This window comes from Crocodylus porosus, unplaced genomic scaffold, assembly GCF_001723895.1.
Source record: "Crocodylus porosus isolate Cpor-Errol unplaced genomic scaffold, CroPor_comp1, whole genome shotgun sequence".
In the NCBI taxonomy this organism is placed as follows: Eukaryota; Metazoa; Chordata; order Crocodylia; family Crocodylidae; genus Crocodylus; species Crocodylus porosus.
This window is the reverse complement of record NW_017728947.1, coordinates 86,596,693-86,618,158: the sequence shown is the minus strand read 5'-3', so window position 1 is coordinate 86,618,158 and position 21,466 is coordinate 86,596,693. Positions and strand designations below refer to the sequence as shown.

The window sequence follows — 21,466 nt, the reverse complement described above, 5'->3', positions numbered from 1 at the left end:
CCCCCAACTTACCTGCAGGAGCTGGTCCAGGCTGCCTAGGCCACGTGCATACAAATGCACTTGGTGCCCCCGCCTGACTACCCTCCTCCCCAGGACCCTGCCAAGCTGTAAGTCTGCCAGCCTGCAGAGAGCTCATTGCAAAACTGCAAACTATGTGAGTTTCTCTGGTAAAATTAGAAATCCACGTTTGCCCCTGGTAAAAGATAAAACCTGTTGTGTTCTGTGTTTTTCCATGGGAGGAACAGAAAACCCGGATCCCTGGCTATGAGCTATCAATCTTAACGGGGTTTGAGCTGTGTTGTACTTGCCAAACAGGAAAATGTCTCTTTTCATAGTGATATGAAGCTGCTGAATCAAATGCTGTTCTTACTACCATTTCTTAAGTTTGTAATTGCTCCCAGAGCTCAGAAATCTGCCTGGAATAAATATCAGAGTAAGTGTAGATCTGGAACATTTTTCAGTGAAGTAGTTGGATTTATTCCTGATTAACGCTGCTCAGAATCTGCTGTCTGCTTCTGAATTGTAAAGTATCTAACCTCTTCAAGTATTGTCACCAAAGACAAAATGGTCCCACCCTTTCTTTCTGTCTCTAATAGTAGAATAAATATCCTTTTCTTTTCTTTTTATTAAGGCCATTACCTGAACTATTTATCTCATCTTACCTGTCTGTGAGATGGCTGTGCAGAAGATTACATGGGGAAAATATCTTTCCTTAGCCTTGTTCTTGGAAACAACTTGGGCATGTTTTGACCAAAAAAAAGATATCAGCCTGGGTTAGACACGAAGCATGTAATACTGAAAACTTGTAAAGGTGAAAACAAGGTGTAATGATGGACATGTCAAGTAACTCTAAAAGGCACTGTCTTCCCTATAATATATAAAGTAAGGAGCTCATACTTCAGCTTTTATATGCTTATGAGATGACCAAGCATACTGGGATTTTGCATACTAGCTTGTAGAGTAGGTCCTTTAAAATAAGTAACTTTTCTATATATTCCAAAAAAAAAAAAATTGTAGACAAGTGGGTGTGGTTATGTATCTTTCACATATATATGAAAATATATTTTTAAGTGATTTGGCCTGCATCTTTTTACAGCAAGCATATTTTAAATAATAGGTTTAGAGATGAATAATTTCTCTTCTCATTTTTCTTGCAATTGAAACCAAAACTGAATGACTTCTTTTTTTAAAAAATCAATTAAGCATGCAGATTAGAACACACATACATATATATGCTGGCAGAAGGAAGGAGGCGCAGTAATTTTTCAGAGAAATTAAATATATTGATACATATTTCTTAAGAGCATAAATTGGCATGGATGGCTTTCCAAATGTTAATCTGTTAAGATATTTTTAACAGGAAAAAAACTGTTTGAAAAAGATTATTCTGCTCATGGATATTATGTAGGAGATGCTTCATAGCATTCATTCCCTGTGTCTTCACCCTTGTCCACTCCTGTAAAACAGTAACCTGTGAACAGCAGAAGGGGATGAGGTTATAGTATCTTGCCTTGAGAGGATGCATTGTTAGGGAGTATGAAGCATTCCAGCACTGAGATTATCAGGGAGTCCTTATTCACTCTTTAGCACTTGTTGCCTAGGAGACAAATGTAATCTGAGGATTTTTTTTCTCTCCCTTTCTGCTGTTTTATTGGAGATGCTATTGACTTCTGGGTTGGAGGAGTCAGTGGAGCAGCACGCCAAATGTCATAAGATAGAAATTAATCACTAAGCGATTGGTCTAAATTCCATTGATTTCCCCCCCCTCCTTTCTTATGACTACACTATACTTGGAAAACTAGTGCTTCAGCTAAACTCACAGTCAAGAAGCTCTTCACACCTGGGGCTCTTGAGTAGGAAATCTGCAACTGAATGGAACTTCACTTCTTTTTATCTATATCTTTCTGGATTTGCTGTGACTGCTGTTTTCAAAATAACAAAGGTATATGTTTTTTAAATAAGAGGCACGGGGTCCTAAAAGCTTGTTTGTTTGGTGTCTCTCTCTGCCTGCACACAAGGCTGAAGATTTTAAGAGAACCATTTTTTGTGTTTCTTTTAATAAATGTACTAGCTGATTTTGCTTTTGCTATTTTTAGTGGTGCGATTCCATTTTCTTCAGTGGAACTATTTCTGACTTGGATGTAAATGAGAGCCTCAGAAAACCTAATATATTTTAATAAACAACACATCTTCTTCCTTTTGTTTAATTGCTATAATCTTGTAGGACAGGGATTGTCCATCTACAGCCTATAGACTGAATGCAGATTCCAAGCAATTTCATCTGGCTGGCATGGAAGAAATCAAACTTTGCGTTGTGGTTGAATCAGAACTGACAGAGCCAGCTTTTCTTTATTTAAAGCCATACTGTGATCACAGGGAGAATTCCATACAGCAAGAGGAATCACCCTTGTCTGTTTCAAAGGATTTCTCGTACTCTCTAAGTTTACAAGCTTATTTATACTTAAGACAGAGAAAGAGGAAAAAAAAATACGATGGGCAGTAAATCACTGGTCGTTAACACACACAGAGACATACAGGCTGTTTACTTAAAGAAGAGTGAAACACTGTGCTTATAGAAATAGTTGTCAGTTTCTGGTTTTTCAGAAAGAAAAATAAACAACATCCGTACACAGGGTGATATATCATAGATAAAAAAGCATCGTAGAATTCATTATCTCAAAATATTTAACTGAAATAAGCAGTATCAGCACTTCTAGTCTCTGTCTGTTTTTTTTTTTTTATCAAATAGGTCAGAAGCCCAATTCAATTACTCCTACACCGGTAAAGATAGGTGTCTGCAGCAGTTCAGCAATGGGGAAGTGGCAGCTGGGTTGGGAATGCATTGGCAGCAATTTGATGGCAAGGGGTCACAAGTGGAAACCTGTCTTCAGACAGCTGTGCTGAGCTCCCACAATATTCTCAAGCAAGCTAAGGGAGCCTGAGCTGGACTGGGTTGGATAGAGAACTGGCTGGATTGTTGGGCTGAAAAGGCTCAATGACTAGTTGGTAGCCGGTATCAAGTGTAGTGCCCCAGGGGTTGGTCCTGGGGCCAAGTTTGTTCAAAACCTTCATCAGTGACCTGGAAGATGGGATGGACTGCACCCTTGGAGAGTTTGCAGATGACACCAAGCTGGGGGGTGGGGGGGGAGTAGTAAATATCCTGGAGGGTAGGACTAGGATTCAGAGAGACCTAGACAAATTGGAGGGTTGGACCAAAAGAAAACTCATGAGGTTCAATAAGGACAAATGCAAAACCGTATACTTGGAACCAAATGATCCCATCTACCAGTATGGGCTGGGGACTGACTGCCTAAACACCAGTTCTGTAGAAAAGGACCTGGGGGTTACAGTGGACAGTAAATTGACTATGACCCAACAGTGTGCTCTTGTTGTGAAGAAGGCTAACTGCATACTAGGTTGAATGAGGGAACTGGTGAGGCCACATCTGGAGTACTGTGTCCAGTTTTGGGCTCTGCTACAGGAAGGACTTGGACAAATTGGAGAGGAGTCTAGTGGAGGGCAATGAAAATGATAACGGGGCCAGGTTGTATAACTTATGAGGAGAAGCTGAGGGAACTGGGCTTATTTTAATCTGGAGAAGAAAAGACTGAGAGAGGATTTAATAGCAGCCTTCAACTATCTGAAAGGTGGTGCCAAAAAGGATGGAGCTAGACTATTCTCAGTGACAGCAGATAATGGAACAAGGAGCAGTGGTCTCAAGTTGCAGCAAAGGAAGTTTGAGGTTAGATAATAGGAAAAACTTTCTCACTAGGTAAGTAGTAAAGCACTGGAACAGGCTACCCAGGAAGACTGCGGAATTTCCATCCTTGGAGGGTTTTAAGACTTAGGTAGACAAAGCCTTGGCCAGGATGTTCTGGGGGTGGTCTGGCTTTGAGCAGGGGGTTGAACTATGACCTCCTGAGGCCTTTTCTAAGCCTAATTTTCAATGCTTCTAATTTGGACCCCTGTTCTTGAAAGGTTGCCAACAGCTGCCGTAGGACTCTCACCTCCCATTAACCTTGGTAGGCATTTGGTCTACTCCTTAACTAACTGTGGGGATCCTTGCACCCCTCTGGATTAGACCTTCACGTCTTAAGTTTCTGTTCTTTTAGTTAAAAATCATGGATGAGAAGTAATTTAAAGGCGGTATAAAGAGTTACTAAATTTTGTCCCTTATGAGCAAATGTTAAAAATCGGGGGGGGTTATAACTCCTTAGAACCATCCAAACCTTTCCTTCCACTTGGTATTAATGCTTTTAAAATAAAACTGATAGAATTCTTACAAAATAATTAATTGTAGCCATCTTTTCTTCAGTCTTTACGATATGTTAATGTTGACTCATTATATGTGGTTTTTGGGGTGTACAGACTGCCACCAGTAGTTCCCTGTTGTGTGTGCCAGTCTTTACATATGTTGTCCACTTTAATTCATTCCTTCCCATTTGAAACATGTGGCCCTTGATAAATTCCATAGACTACATAATAGTGATTGGCTGTTTAGTAGCTAGGTATTTATTTATGGCAAATTACTAGATATATCTGTCTTGCTGTCAGCTATTACCCTGCTCTTGGAGGCGCAGTTATACTACTCTAAAGCAGAAAGCGAACTTAATGCTTTTGAACACACAGTGGCTTAATCCAACGTTAACTACTCCTCAACCTTGTTTCATTTGGGGGTAAGCTGACCTGTTCTTTCCACAGGATCAAGGTGGGCAGACAGCACAGTTAGAGTATATTCAGCTGAACTTAAGTAAATCTCTCTCCATGCCCCCCTGCCCTTTGAAGTACTATAATTGTTTTGTCTATTCATGTGCTGCCTTAGAAGAAATAGTCCCAGGAATCTCCCTCCCATTTAAATACAAGGCTTTCAGTCTTTTTACTGGATCAATCTCATTTTGCTACCTGCCCTATTCTTAATATCTTTAGATCTTTGGTGGGTTTTCCCTCTTTTGTACTCAGCCCTTTCAACTGCTGGCTCTCACTTCATGTTATTGTTAGGGACCTACCTAAATTGTGGTGGAAGTGTGCTATGCAGCGGCTCCTTTAATTTTTCTCTTTTTGTCACATCCTCCCCTCTACCCCATGCCACTGATTGGCAGAGGAGTCTTGGTGCTCCTGCTTGCTGCTGATCAGGTAGGAGGCAAAAACTGCAGAATATTTAAAACCATGTTTTTTTTTGCCTCCTGGCCAATCAGTGGCAGGGCTGCCAGTTGGAATGGCCAGGATGGAGGGGTGCTCAGCAAAGAGAGCAAGATTAAAGGAGGTGCTGTGCAGTGCCTTTCCTCCACACAATTTAGGTAGGTCCCTGGTTATTGGACACATGTCACCTTGTAGAAGCCAGCTTTTGTGTTTGCAAAACTTTCCACTTCAGATTAACTTATTAGTTTACCCTTTTCTAATGCATGTTGAGTGTCCTGTATCTGAAAATACAGGCATTTAAGTTTTAATTTAATGACACTGTTAAAGAAACTTGTATTGCCATAGCTGTTTCCTGAAACTCATGGCAGGATAAACAATGTTGTAACCCCCTTTTGGTGCTTTATCAAGTGTAAATTACAATCAAATTATGAAACTGATTTGCAAACATCAGTTCATTTCTGCATAGGCAAATTTTCAAACAGCCCTTTTGTGTTCAGAGCAGCTGCTCAGGATCTGGTAGAATGTTTGAAGGTCAAATGTAAAACATCACTTGACAGTTCAGGTGTTGCATGAAGGCACAGGTATACTGCTTCCCTGTGGAGCCTCAAGTTGCAAGCTTATTGAGGTAGCTTGTATAGCAACATTATTCTGAGTTCTGCATATGCAAATGTTTTGTGTTGTATGGTAAGAGAAGCTATATTCACACTGTATGTAAAGTTTATTTCCTCTTTTTGCATTGACCAAAAACATGTATACTTATATATGAGAGAAAAATATGCTAAAGTGAAGATGGCAGTAATAAAGTAAGGACTAACGGTTCTTAACACGGGGAAGTTTTCTCAAGTTACATGTTTTCTATGCTATTGTTTCTAGGGAATAGTTGTGCTCTGCCAACTTTTATGTAAAAAGGGTAGATTCATAGCTCTCACTCTACCTAGAGGATAGAGCAGTGGTCTTCAACCTTTTTAAGTAGGAGATTGCCTTTGGCATTTAAAGGCAACCCAAGATCTACCGTGTGCTGCCACCACCCTTTTTCTACCCCCCACCCAGCAGGTAAGTCTGTGGGGAGGGAAAGGGGAGGAGCAGATTAAGGCAGAGGGAGAAAAAATTATTTGGGGGTGTAGAAGAAATCAAACTTCGTGTTGTGGTTGAATCAGAACTGACAGAGCCAGCTTTTCTTTATTTAAGGCTATACTGTGATCACAGGGAGAATTCCATACAGCAAGGGGAATCACCCACTTGTCTGTTTCAAAGGATTTCTCAGACTCTCTAAGGTTACAAGCATATTTATACTTAAGACAGAGAAAGAGATAAAAAAAAATACACCTTGGAGAAACAAAACAATAGTAAATTACACAGAAACTTAGAAAGTTTACTTAAACAAACTATCTATGCATAGGGCAAGATATCAAGGTAAGGAATCCGCATTCCTGCATTCCTTGGGTTATCTCAGAACATTTGAATTAAGCAGTATCAGCACGTCTGGTCTTTGTATGTTTTTCTAGTCAAGTAAGCCAATTACGTCTACAGGGGCGTGCCTCCCCAGCAGGTAAGTCCCACCTGGCCAGGGCCTCACTCAACTTAACCCTGCTCTTGCCTCTGTGGCACTGTCCCTCACTGTGGGGGCCTCAGTCTAGCCCCCGCCCCTTCCCTCCCCCACAGACTGACCTGCTGGGCTGGGCCACACGGGCACTCAGCCCTCCATGCCGGCCTTGGATCGCCTCCAGGAGGCTCTGAGATCTGCTGGTGGATCAAGATCCATTGGTTGGTGACCACTGGGATAAAGTATCTCTCAGGGAATAAGGAGACGGATTCTATTCCTCATTTCACTGTTGGCCTGCTGGGTGGTCTTCTGTAAATCGCTTCATGTTTCTGTGACTCGTTTAACTATCTGTAAAATGACACTGATTTTCTGTGTAGAATGGTTTGAGATCTACTGTTGATTATAAGCTACATAAGAGTTGGATATTGCTGTTACTGCTGTGGTGTTTTAAAATAACTTGACATAAATTTTAGGTATGTTAGTTTAACGTTGGCAAGTGATTTTAATGAGCTGGATAGACTGGAGAAATGGTCTGCAGTCAATCAGCTGAGGTTCAACAAGGACAAAGTTGTTCACTTGGAAGAAATAATTGCATACACGAATACAGATGGGGGGGGGATGACTGACTAGGCTGTAGTACTGCAGAGAAGGACCTGGAGGTTACAGTGGGCCACAAGCTGCATGTGAGCCAACATTGTGGTCTTTTTGAGCACAGTGGCCAAGAGTATACAAGGTGATATCACCAGGAGTATCACTTGGTAATCAAGAGAAGTGATTCTTCTGCTCTGTTCAGCACTGTGGTGAGATCTCAACTGTAGTACTGTGCCCAGTTTTGGGCACCGCATCTTAAAGATGTGGGCAGTTTGGGAAGAGTCCATCAAAGACGATCAAAAATGATCAGAGGCCTGGGATGCAATATTTATACAGAAAGGCTGAAAGAGCTAGGTTTCTTTAGTCTGGAGAAGAGGAGACAGATAGGGGACTTGATAACCATTTTCAATTATCTAAAGGATGATTGCAGAGAGGATGGAGATGGGTTTGTCTCTGTGACTGTAGAGGACAGTACAAGGAGCAATGGCTTCAAGCCTTCAGCAAAGAAAGTTTTAGGTTGGAGATTAGAAAGATCTTTCTGGGTGCATCAACACAAGAGGCTTTACTACACAGCAGACGTGTGTGGCAATTAGGGTTCAATAGATTAATTTACTGCACTGCCTGATACCATCTGGCAATGCAGTAAATGACTGCACTTAAACACATGTGTAGATGGTGATGTTGGAATTAGTTTACTCTGGCTGAGATTGAGCCTGAGTATATTCACTCACATTGATTGCATGTGTAGATGTACCCTCTGACTGTGAGGATGACTGAGCATTGGAACTGGCTATTTAGAGAAATTGTGGACTCTCCATCCTTGGAAGTTTTCAAGAGCAGGTTAGATGGACACTTGGCTGGGATGGTTTGGTCAGGGACGATTCTGTCCTGAGCTGGGGGCTGGACTAGATGATCTTATGAAGTGCCTTCCAGCCTGACTTTCCTATGATTTCCTATGATTCTGATACTTACAAGTATCAGATGGGCATGTATTAGCTCAGGGCTTAATTCTGGGTTCTTAAATAGTCATGTTTTTTAACTCTGAAAACTGGGAACTGTAAAGCAAGCACCAGGCCATTCCCTTATTAGTGCTCTTGTTAATACATGGGCACAATATATATGTATGAAGCCCAGGATTGATCTAGAAAGTTCATCAAGAACAGGGTCATGGATCTTGGGTTCTTCTCAGTCCTCAGTAAAAGAGGGCATACTTGTGGTTTGTACTTGTTTGTGGCATGCCTGCGAAGTGGTAGGCATGTTACAGAAAAATGTAAAGTATGGTTTTTCCAGTTAAGGCAACTTTAGGCAAAGGCATGGGAGGTAGGATGCAACAAGATCAGGCAGTCTGAGAGACATGAAATGAGTGCTCAGACTTTGTATCCTGTGTTCTTTAAGAAGAGACTCAGACCCTGCTCTGAGCTCCACGCAGGCAGCTAACTGATGCCACAGGCAAGCTCGTTGAAGTCAGAGCAGTTTTGTATTGGCTCAAGAGTCTGCTTTGCAGGGTCTGTCGCAGGATCAGGATCTGAAGTCGGTAAGCTTGGGGGAGGGTTTATAAGCGTCTTGAATGTTGGGTAAAGCCCCTTGAAATGTCTTCGTATAATAGGGCAACACTTGGAAAGTTGATAATGTTTCACAAATATGATAATCTTTCAAAAGCGGAAGTGTGTTTTGTTTTTTCCCCCCCCCTCTTAGATTTGAAAGCCACATGTTTAATTTTAGTGTCTTCATAGGATTTTCTTTGTTTCTTTTAAACCTAAACCTCCGCTGCATACATTTAACTTCAGTGTAGTGAGGATCTTGGTTTACTAATGTAAGCTGTAGTAGTAGAAAGAGATGACTACCTACCTACCTGATAGAAAAGCAGGTTTTAGTGTAACTTAACTATTTTTTCCCCTTCTGGAAACATTTACTAAAAAACTTATCAAACTGACTAGAAAGCCCGCAACTTCTTCAGCAATCAGTAAGTAGTACTGCAGTTTATTTGACCTGTTTTTTGAACAGATGTCGGTATCTTGGTAAAGTGACTTTTGATTTGTGATAGTTTTTTGGGGGGTGTTTTAGACGGCCACTTTTTTCTCTCTCTTCCTAATCGATTTAGGGATGTTTAAAATTATTAATATTTTTAAGAGTGCAAACAGAACAGTTTAAAATATCTACACTCTGAGGTTCCTGGTGCTAAGACTAGAGAGAGGACTATGCTTTGAACAGCAGAATAAACATTAAATGTGTGTAGGCATTGCCATTACAGTTTGACTAATGGAGTGAGTTGCTCAGTAGGTCTGGAGAGGTAACTAAAGTGAAGACTTACTTAACCATCAAGATTTCACAACACCTTTAAATGGTTGACACACTGATGGTACTGGGGCTTGTGGGGGGAGGCTTTTTGAAGGTTTTTTTCCTCAGAGAAAAGGTTAGATAGATTTGTAGTAAACTGGTGTCAGTTGGTTGATGAATTGCTAATTGTTTAAATTCTTATTATAAATGGGTTTGTTAGGTTTATTTTACTGCAGCAAAAGGGAAAAATAATGTTTTATTTCCCTTTCAAAGACAAATTTATGTATCCCCAAAGCTGACATTTAAGAATATAACTTAATAATTGTATAACGTATAACTATAGTGAATATTTATAACATAGTGTATGTGATTTTTCCAGTTTGGGGGATGTGGGGAAATTACAATATATTACTGAATCTGTTTAATTAAAATGAGAAGGTAAAGGTGACTACAGTTTGTGTGCATGGTTCTGTCTTTTCTTGAAATTTTGGTTGCAAGAATAAAATTTAAAAATATACTATAACTAGAGCAGTTATCTTTTGGCAAGTAATATGTAAATCCACTGCTTTTCCTAATTATAAATATGGCTATGTTGCTAAATCAAGTATTTATTTTTTTAAATTCTTTTTCTTTGCAGAGTATTGGAAAGGGGTCCTTGTGGTGTATAGACCCAGAGTATAGACAAAATCTTATTCAGGCTTTGAAAAAGACACCCTATCACCCATATTCGCATGTGTTCAATACACCTCCCACATCTCCTCAGGCATATCAAAGGTAAGAAAACTAGACACATTTTACAACTGCTGTTGTTTTTCATCCAGCTGTACTTATGGATCTTGGCTAAGATACCAAATATAATAAATCACAATAATTAAGAAAATATGGTAACTTGCTGCGTATTATAATAATCAGTCAATTTCTTGGTTCACGCTCCGGTATTCCTTACCTTTCTGTTCTCTGGCGTGTCAGCAATGTGATGGTTCTGATACTTCCGTCAATCTCAACTTTCAGTGTTTCCCATGGATAAGTTACAGAATATCTCAGTAGAGAAAATATTTAAAATTAGTGTGTGCACAAGCAAATGGGGTTTTTTTGAAAAGTCAGTTTATCCAGTTTCAATAGATTAAAAAATACAGCAGTTGCACTAGTAGGGTGCTAGTTAATTATTTTCTTTCTAGCTTGTTACTCAGTCCACAACTGTGTTGTTAGTGCAGGTATCCAGTGTCCATGCAAACCTGGCGTCTAGGTGATTTTAAAGTTCCTTTTGTTGTGGTTACATGCCTTGTAGATGAGTGTGTGCACATAGGTTTGTCTCAAAGGTGTACAATGGAGACCAATAGTCTTTCACTCTCATTTAAGAATGAAACAGGTGCATTTTATCTGGCCATTGCTTACAAGTAGTGTTAACGAAATAAATTATCTCTCCTTGCAGTCATTTAAGGTTGTGATCCACAAAGGAGGGAGGTAGATATTAGGTTCTGAACACAGCTGGTTCCCTTTAGCTGCTGCTCTAGAAAATGTTTAAAAATATACTCTATCAAATAATTGGCTTGAGCAGAAATGTCTTTTTATCTTGAAAACATAGTGATGTGTTTATATGTAACATCATAAAATTAAGAGGAATTTTATCTGCCTGCAAGCAATTCATTAATTACTGGAATTACAAATTAATAAGTGATTTTGATGATTTTTGTTTTTCCAACTTATTTTTTTGAGTCTGATGTATGTCCTGCAAGGAGGCGGCGACGCACAAAGTGATTTCTTTCAAGTAATGTTAATGAAGTTCTTGTGCATCTCCGCTGAGCAGCGCATTCCATCACATGGCCAGACAATCAATCTTCAGTCAGAGATTGGGAGGAACAGCTGGGCTTTCGCAGGAGACGGCTGTATGTCTGCCCTTGCTAGGCGATTAGCGTGATGGTAACCATAGTAACTCAAATGTCTCCATAGTAACGCATAGCTGAGACAGGTGCAGTTGCATCACAAGGCTGTTTGTTGCTTGGCAAAAGGACAGGCCATTAGTACTTAGATATACGTTGTCGCCTTGGCAACAAATAACCCTACATAGCAACTACAGTTGGTTTGAAACTGTTTTTTAAAAGGACACTGTACCTGGTTTTGTGTTTTGTTTTTTTTCCCCAAATAAGTCAAGAGAATTATATGCTAAATGAGTTCACAACTTGAGGTCATCTAGCTTTAAGAGATCAAATTAATATGGGACTTGCTAAAGCAATGGAGTAATAATGATAAAAGTAAAGTGGAGGACCTGTAGTACCTTATGGTTTAATATTAGAGCTTTCAAATATCTTCTCTGTCTCCTGATGGTGCTTTACACTTTCCAATAGTTAAATAATTTGGATGATTATTTTACAGTTGCAGTTTAAATAAATATTCAAATAAGTTTTTCTTTCCAGAAGCCTAATGGCTTTATTTTATTATGAATATATTCATAAGCAATAGAAACAGAACATAATCTATGCAGATGTGTTATCTGTAGAATCTTATTTCATGTCTGCATAAAATGTTAATGCATTAAATTCTACACCCTTAGTAGCTCTAGAATTTGGAGGGAGTTTTTTGATCTATGTTAATCCTGGTACCAGATAATCCTGCCCTGATATAGTTTATACTAGAATTTGCTTAAATTTTGCCTTTTTTGGGGTAGGACTTGGATCTGAGAGAGGCTACTTTGGTAACAATATAACCTGCCTTGGACTTAAAACACTTGCCATATTAAAAAAATCAATACCAGTTCATTTTATGCACAAATATTTTAAACTTCAGTTCCCACCCCCCTTCCCCTTAATGATGTGACTGAAAGCAAAATGTCTTGTTGTTAAAGTCAGTCTGTGGAGAGATTCTCAGGTAATCCATGATTGTTTTGTGTCCCACTGCTGAGAGATGTTGATTTCAGGAGCCGACAAAGCTTGTCTGGATGAGAGGGAGTTTACTCTTGAAGGTGATATAATTACATTAGTGCAAATGCCCTTGGTTTAGACAAGCCCAGACTTGTCTATTGAACAATCTCCTTCTGATTGTAAAGATAATCCTGCAGTGTTGAATGGTGGCCTTGGGAATATATGGCACATATATCTGCACTGCCAGGGTGTGACCAGAAGCCCCCCCCCCCCCCGGCCCTGATACTGTACAGCCTTGTGCTTGCTTTTTGTCACTTGGTCTAATGCAAGCCATTGTAACTGCCCATGGGAAAGGCATCATGCAGAGTAATACCAGGAGCAGGGCAAGGAAGTTGGGATCCATGCTTTGACTGCATTTATGGAGTACATAAGAATCTGACTATATTAGGCATGCATGTGTTTATGCATTGAAAGCACATGCTTTTGCAACTTATTTTGAAAGCATGATTGCTTCTGCTGATCTCCTGAGTCGAGAAGAATTTAATTTTTTCATGGCTGTTGCCACCAGATTTCTTACCACTCCTTGTAAGTTTAACAATAGTAGGTCTTTATGATGTAACGTTATTTTAATGCTGAACTCACTTACCCATAAACTGGCAATTGCATAGAATTCCAAGTAGCAACTAGTGGAAGAGAAGTTGAATCCTCATTGTATAACTAAAACATTTAGATATGCAGTATTTTCTGTCTTCAGATGTGCCAGGAATCTTCAAAGAGTGTAAATTCCTATCTGCAATGTCACTTCATCAAAGTACTACCTTGGAAAATTAGCAAATAACAAATGCAAGCCTGATTCTGGGTGTCAAAGATGAAATCTTCCAAAACACTTGTGTGGCAGAATTCCACTACATGCCATAAACTCTGGATGATTGCAGTTCAAGACTGCGAGAAATTGCACTGTCTGAAGTCAATAAAGTACATCTGGAATGACTTAATTCACCTATATTAAAATGCCTCCACTGGGGGTAGATTAATAGAAGGAATGACAAGTCTTATAAGGATCAGAAGGAAAGATCCCACAGGGGCAAATAGACCCACTATTACGTTTTCTTTGGATGTTGCAAAGGAACTAATGGCCATAAACATCTCGTACCATTTAGGATCTTCATAGCAGGTAAGAGGGGAGTTGAGCATAGACACTGTGTTGAATCATAATAAGCACCTCAGGTGATGCCTACTGAGCATGCAACTTAACTTGTGAAATGTTCTTTCAGAAATAGCTAGCTAGTGGGGCTGTGCGAAATGGCACCATTCCGTTTCAACTTGCGTTTTGACTATTTGATGGAACAGCGTTTCATTTTGAATTTCATTTTGATTCGAAACTGCTGTTCTGTTTCCTTTAGTCGAAACAACAGTTTTGCTGTTTTGACATTTCGCCCATAGGCTATAATGGGGAAGCTTGAAACAGCCTATAACTGTGTCATTTCTGGCCTGATTTGGATCAAACTTGCAGGAATGGTAGTCCCTTCTGAGGGCATGAACCTGCCACGTTTCAGGGAGAATGGTGCAGGGGTTTGGGGGAAACTACATCTCAAGCTGTGGACAAGCAAAACTTGTGACATGGGTGACACTGTGTACGTGTTAAGGTGCAGCATGGTGAAAGCTGCAGGCATGCTAGCCCCTTATGAGGCCACAAAGCCTGCCAGCTTTCAAGGAGATGAGTACAGGGGCTTCTGGGTTCTGAGACCCTGCACCTCTGGCTGCTGACAGGCAAAACTCATGACATGGGTGCTTGTGGGACTGTGTCTGTCTTGGGGCACAGGGATGAAAACTGCAGGCCTGCTAGGCCCTGCTGCAGTCACAAAGCCTGCCAGCTGTCAAGAAGATAGGTGCAGGGGGAGTCTGGGTTCTGGGGCTCTGCACCTCCAGCAGCTGATGGGCAAAACTTGTGACATGGGTGAGTGACTGTAACAAGGGGCCTTCCTGGGGCTGATTTTTCCCTATGGCCCACCCACCTGTTCTTGAGCTAACCGCCTGCCTTCTCACCTACCATGCCTTGTTGGCAATTCATTAATCATAGAATCAATGAGTTGGAAGGGACCTAGACATATCATTGAGTCTGAACCCCTGTCATGGGCAGGAAGGAGCACTGGAGGTGGCAGGGGTCATAAGACCCCAGCCAGGTGCCTATCCAGTCTCCTCTTGAAGATTTCCAGGGAAGATGAGAGCACCACCTTGCTGGGAAGCCTATTCCAGGCTCTGGCCACCCTTACAGTGAAGTAATTCTTCCTAATATCTAACTTAAACCTATCCTCCCTCAGCTTGTGGCCATTGTTCCTGGTGACTCCAAGGGGGGCCTTGGTGAACAGACTTTCCCCGAGTCCCTGCTGCTGGCCTCTGATAAGGTTGTAGGCAGCCACAAGATCCCCCCCCCCCAGTCTCCTTGCGGAGACTGAAGAGATTCGGGTCCCTCAGCCTCTCCTCATGGAGGCCCCCAACCATACAAGTGGCCCTCCTCCTGGACCCTCTCCATGTTTTCCACATCTCTCTTGAAGTGTGGTGCCCAGAACTGGACACAGTACTCCAGCTGTGGCCTGACCAGTGCTGCATAGAGGGGAAGCAAGACCTCTCTGGACCTGTTAGTGACGCCCCTGTTGATACATGACAGGGTGCAGTTGGCTCTGCCTGTTGCTTCATCGCATTGGCGACTCGTATTCATCCTGGAGTCAGTCTTGACTCCAAGATCTCTCTCTGCCTCTGTGCTGCTGAGAGGGTTGGCCCCCAACCTATAACCATAATGCTGGTTCCCTCTCCCCAGGTGTGCAGCCCTCTGCACTTCTCCTTGTTGAACCGCATGGATATAGATGTTGATTAAGTGGGAAGCTGACTATTTCTTGCCCCGATGCCAGGGGTGCTATCTGTGACTCCATTCCTCCCCTACGTTGCAGCCCAAGCCTTGCAGATGGCATTCATGGTTCTCACAATCACCGGCCCCTTGCTGGGCCCCAGAATCCTACTGTTGAACCCCTCTATGATCCCTCCATTCTGGCAGCCTAATCCACCTTCATTCTCGGCAACATAGCTTCCTGAGCTGCTTCCCCCTCATGAGTGTGGTCCCCTCGGGACCTTGGGCTACTAACCCTGGCCCACCTGCAGGCTAGTCAGAACCCTGGGCCCACAGCTCTTGGGTGTCCCTCACGGTGGGCCCCCCAGCCCTTCGACTCTTCCAGTCCTGGCCCCAGCATTGACCAGTCAGAGGAATGTTCAGACAAGTTCGTGAGTCCATGGCCTCTCTCTTCCTCTGGGGGTCCACCTTCCAGACCCTACAAAAAGGGTAACCCACCCGGTTGTGGGGGGTAGGGGTTAAGGCACCCCGGCCCACCTTTCACTGGGGTGGTAACTGGCCTGGCATTTCCTTGGGGCTCCCGTACCACTGAGAGCCCCACCAGGCCATCCAGTCCTGACAGGGTGCAGTTTTAAGTCATGTCCAGGACCAGGAGCCTCCTGACCACCCCCTACAGCTCCTCCCTTACCTGCAAATGATACCTGCAGCCAGGCAATTGTTGTTGCCTGGCCTTCCAGCAGTGAAATGCTGTTTATATGGGCAGCCCTGAATCCCAAAATGGCTGCCCTAATCAGGCACCTGCCAGCTGCTGGCTTCCAGCCCATAAAGTGGCAGGCACACCCCATGTCGAGCCCTGCCACAGTGACACTGTGTGTGTGTGTGTGTGTGTGTGTGTGTTAAGGTATGCCCTCACTCAACTGACACCAAGGGAGAAAGAAGCAGGGCAGTTCAAACAATGCTGCCTTTTATGCAGTTTTTCCATCCCTCCCCCAGAGCACGGGGATTGGAAGGGACCTCAGGGAAGGGTGACAGTCACTGGCCAGCTACACAATAATAAGAGCACTCCTTCCACCTCTTCCCCCTCCCTCTCCTTACTTTAGTTTCTGTTTCCCTGCATGCAAGTCCAGCTTGAGCTTTGAAACCGGAAATGTTTTGAAAATTTTACAACGTTTCGACTTTCCTCATTTTGTTTCAAGGCTGTTTCAAAGCTTTTTCTTTTCAACTTTGCTTTTTGGAGCTGGAGACAAGTCAAAACACCATTGAAATAAAACTGCCAGCAAAATTTTGCACAGTCCTACTAGCTAGTTGTACGAGCTGGCTTGATTTTGTAAATATGGTAGAATATCCTGCATGAATATTGTAAGAGCTCCTATAGTAAATAATGTTATAAAGTGATTCAAGTAGATGGCTGGCTCAATTTTAAAGTAACATCGGCTGCAGTTAGACAGATGTCCCAAGCCATGAAGTTTGGATCTTTATTTCCAGGGAGTTTGGAAAACTTTGTGTCCATTTATCCCAGTTTGTCTATCAGTCAATATAGGAACATTTCTTTCCAATACTTACATTTGATTAAATGTGTCTGCAGCGTTCCAGACTGTCACCACTTTAACACATGCAATCATCTTATTTTCAAAGGTACAATGTAAACATGTTAAACATTGCACTTCAGTGTGCTTGTTTATGTGAAAAATCCCCATACCTTTTTAGGCTCTTATTTAAAAAAATGCACAGACTAAAATATCAAAGCATCTGAGATAAATTAGAAGTATTTGCTCCCTAATACTGTGTATCTTAGAGAAAAAGTCTCTCTCATGGAAGAGAAATATGCCTTGGTCCAAAGATTGAAATCTGAAGTGTGTTAAATATTTACAGTTCTTGTGATAAAGCAACCTTGAAATATAATTATAGATGCCAGCTCAATTGTATGTAGGTTCTGTAAAGGAATGCTTTGATATTTCATCTTGTATATTTCTCCTTAAGTCTTCTGGCTCTGTACTGAACTATTGTTGCAATTTGCTCTTTCTGGTAAGGCTTTAATCATTCTGGGATGGATTTCCAGCTCCTCCCCCTCCCCCTTTTCCGTATTGTATCAGGTCAGCTCTCAATTAATTATTTTTGGAGCCCAAGGAATATGGGGAGGGAAGTAGTATAAGCAAGTATATTTATTTCAAAAACTAATACTATTGGTTCTTCTAATATATAGTTAAAGGTTAGGAAGTCCTTTTAAGATCAGGGTTAACCTTTTGTACTTTAACCCATAGCACTTTATCTAGTTGGAAAAAAACAGCTTGTAGGATTCTTGGAGCCAGAGGTGATTTTTGTCCTTTCACCATCAGTCTTCCCCAATCTTACGCTCATTTGTATTTGCTTTATTGGTAGCAAATATTGGTACATTCTGTTCTATGTCACTGAGTTACTGAGGGAGTGGGGGGAAATGCTTTAAATGTACACCAGTAGAGTGGGATACTTCAAATAAAGATTATGCAGTTTCCCATTCTGCCTGTTCTAGGAATAGTATTCATCTATTTAAAGCTAACTCTCCTCTGACAAGTAACTCCATAGAGTGGTTCTATCTCTTCTGAGCAGAGCAGCTCCTTAATTGAACTAAGGCTTATCTGCTGATGTAGCAGGATTGGGGCCCTGCTGAGTAAAGAGTTAAACACTGCTTACCTTTTGGCACTGAATCATCCAGTTGACTTCAACATTTTGATCTAAAAAATCAGCCTTTTGTCATCTCCTTCAGTGGACTTTGATTGGGTGAATGGTGAATAAAGTACTCAAGTCTGCAGGATCAGGACTTGTGCTGTTTGCTGTATATTTATTGCAAGGGAAACTGGGTTGTGGGAGAGCAAGGTGGATTCTCATCTGGTTTATGCATTATCCACAGATTGTTAACTAAGCTCATATTGCAGTCAGCTTGCTGATGCATGGAGTCACAGTCCAGCTGGGCTTTTGGATTCCAGGCTGACTTTGTAGGACTGGCAGATAGAGACTTGATGAGTATTTAATCAGATCAACCCCGTGTTGAGCCAAGCCATGCATTTTGTCTAAAGTCACTTTTTAGAATACCATTATACTTTACACTATTCACTCATCTTCCCCCTCCCAACTTCCCCCTCAGTACTTAACTTACCCCTACATAGTATGTTTTTAAAGGATCAGAGGAGTTGAAAGTATATTAGCGTAAGAAAGACAAGGTTCTTTGGGTAAATGTGATACCTTTTATTAGAACAGCTAAATAGTTGGAAGAAATGTTCTTTGCAAGCTTTCAGGCACAAACACCCTTCTTCAGGCATAGGGAGAGTCTGCTCTCTCTGTTTGTGTGCTCTCCTGGGTGAAAAAGAAGCCAAAATACAAAATGAAAGTCTGTAAAAATGCAAATATGTGGCAGTGAGGATCAGAAGGAATGGGACACAAAAAGTGTGGGACAGATAGGTGGAGAGGAAGGAGGAATGTTAACCTGGAGATAGAATGTAGCTGGTAAAGTGCAGATAGATTACCTGTGGTTATTGGTTGTCAGGCAGGTTATAGCGTGCCATAAATCCAATGTGTCCATGATTTTTTGTATCCAGTAGATTGATGAAGTGAAGTTTGTGGGCTTGTCTATGAAAGGTGTTTTTATAAATTCCCTTTGAGGATTAGAACTGAGAGATTGGAGAGAGAGTGGTTGTCTTGTGAGAAGTGTGCATCCACAGGGAATTGGGTATTTTTGTCTTTGATAGATTTTTGATGTGCGTTCATTCTGGTACGCAATTGTTGTTTGGTTTCTTCTACGTGTTTTCCATCAGGGCATTTAGTGCACTGGATGAGAGAGAGATTACATTTCTGGAGGTGCAAGTATAAGTTCCAGGCATGGTGATGGTTCTGTTGCAGCCTGTGGTTATTGTGGGAGTGGTGGAGACATGTCAACAGGTTTTACATTTCTTCTCCTGGCAATCTGTGGATTCATTTGGTGTGCTTTGGGCCATAGGAAATTTGCTTCTAGTGATGAGGCTGGCGAGGTTCAGTGCTTGTTTGAAGGCTAGGATGGATGGTTCTGGAAAGATTTCTGTAAGAATTGGGTTTTCTTCTAGTATGGATTGCAGTTGTTTGAGGGTTTTCCATCTAGGTTCCAGGGAAGGATGGTATGTTATAAATAATGGTGTGCAATTTGTGGGGGTTTTCTTTTTGTACTCCAACCATTTTTCATGTGGTATCTGGGTTGCTCTTTCAAAAATGCGATCTCTCTCTCTCTGGAGGAGTGTCCTTGTTGTGTGAAAGCCCTGTTGAGATTTATGAGGTGATGATTGTGGGTATTCTCCTTCATGCATGTTATTGTAAGAAATGCATTTCACTAAGCACTAGTCAGGAGCTTGAAATGTAAGATTTATTGGCTTTTATTAGTTGTCCAGAATTTACATTTTCTTATCACCTATTTCTCTCTCTTGGTGTTTTTCTTAGTACCCTGTTGCACTTTCTAGAGAAACACTTACAATTGCTTCTCCTATGGTTGTCTTTCAGTATCAGTATTTCTGCTTTAAAATGGTTTATCTTCTTGTAGGTTCTTCAAGATATTTCTATTTGTACTGCATGTGTAGGTATTTTATATATCACAACCCATGTAAAAAAAATCACTTGCATGGCAATATTTCTGAGGCACATTTTAAACCTGTGTCAATGAAAGAATACAACCTGAAAGAACTGCTTAGGGTCATGTCCTTTCTGGAGAAAGCTGGGATGGGTTTAAGATGGGCCAGGTTTTCTTTGGATGCTAATTATTGTAATTTCGGTTTTTCTTGTCCAAAAAATTTGACCCCCTAGCATGCAAGTCTCTTTTCCTTGACTTAACCAGACTGACTGCAGCAACTAAAGTTCACAAGTAAAAACAGGTACTAATTTACCGTTGTTTACAACGTAGGAACACAAGTTAAAATAGTGGCAGATAGTGCAAAATAATCAGGTATTTGGCTTTTCCAGTTATTTTTATTATAAACACAATTTTGCCCTGTGACTTTATTAATACAGATGTATTTATATTTCCTGGAATTTGCAGATTATTAAGTAATAAATACTAACTAGCAAGACCAACCATTATTTGGGGCCTGGTGGTGAATCGTTAGACTGGCGGTCTGTTAGTGAATAATTGTATTTTTTTCACTGGGACTTAAAAATGACAAACCGATAGTCTCAAATTATACACTAAGCATATACGTGCAACCTTGATTCTTGATTCTTATTCCATCTTGCCCAGCCCTGGTACTCCCAGTAGTATTCTTCACCCATGTGTTGTTTCATTCATGTTTATATACAGTAGACAATTCTTACCTGAAGAGCTTACTACATTTTATATATGTATAGCACTTAGCACAATAGGGTCCCAAGTTTGAGCTGGGTCCTCAAGGCACTACTGTAATAAAAATAATAGCTGAGTATTATGACTCTAGTAAGAATAACTATAGCAATTGCTAACATGCACATTTTATACCTAGCTTGTAAATGACTCACCAGGGATGAGTAACTTCGATGTTTCCAAAACAATTGTAGCGTACTCTGAAGAGCTTCCTCCGTTTCACCTTATGCAGGTTTTTATATTTTCCCGACTCTCTACTTTTTTTTGCACACCTACGAAACAGCGATTTGGCACAAGCTGTACTAGCTTACTTCTATGACTTCATCCACTTCTGTGACTGATCTACCACTACTGATGCTGCTGTTGAACTCCCCCTGTCACTTGCATGAACCTGCTTACCTCAGGTTTGTCTCTGACCCAAAATAAACACAGCAGGTGTGAAGACATGGACACAGAGCCAAAAATCAAATTCTTCAGTCATTTACTCGGTTACTATTTGCACTGTGTAGGTACCTGTTTTTATTCAGTCTGCCATGTACATTCTTCCCTTGGAACAAATGTGATATTGTCACAGCAGAATCGAAACTCGTGCAGGAGTTAGCATCTTTTATTAGACCAGCTAGATATTTGCAAACAAATTATTTTATTTCAAATTATGTTTGCAGATAATTAGTTGGTCTAATATAGGATACCTTGAGTTTTGATTCCTTTTGCGTCTAGGCCAGTATAGCTACAACCTGGATACCTGACACGTGTTGTCATAGCAATACTTTTCCAAGCAGAAGATCCATCAACATGGTTTTCCTGCTTTTTCTTTTTTTTTTTTTTTTTTGAGGAAACTTGCGTTTTTGGTTTACCTTAGAAATACCCTTTTGTGCCGGTTT

At 41.1% G+C, this 21,466-nt stretch overlaps 1 protein-coding gene and 1 long non-coding RNA gene across 8 annotated transcripts in view; one reads left to right on the top strand and one right to left on the bottom strand.

Moving 5' to 3' along the window:
* The window catches only part of LOC109321672, a 30,055-nt gene extending 11,883 nt beyond the window's left edge, over positions 1-18,172 (bottom strand). Inside the window, exons 1-3 of the long non-coding RNA XR_002104136.1 lie at positions 17,924-18,172; positions 13,055-13,226; positions 10,497-10,589 (exon numbers count right to left, since the gene is read on the bottom strand). This is a non-coding gene — a long non-coding RNA (uncharacterized LOC109321672). The remainder of the gene's footprint in view (positions 1-10,496; positions 10,590-13,054; positions 13,227-17,923) is intronic.
* The window catches only part of FOXN3 (forkhead box N3), a 319,921-nt gene that overhangs the window by 148,933 nt on the left and 149,522 nt on the right, over positions 1-21,466 (top strand). For all 7 annotated transcript variants that reach the window (XM_019552393.1, XM_019552391.1, XM_019552392.1 and 4 more), the window contains one exon: positions 10,188-10,324. In XM_019552393.1, the coding sequence (XP_019407938.1) occupies positions 10,188-10,324 (137 nt within the window). The remainder of the gene's footprint in view (positions 1-10,187; positions 10,325-21,466) is intronic.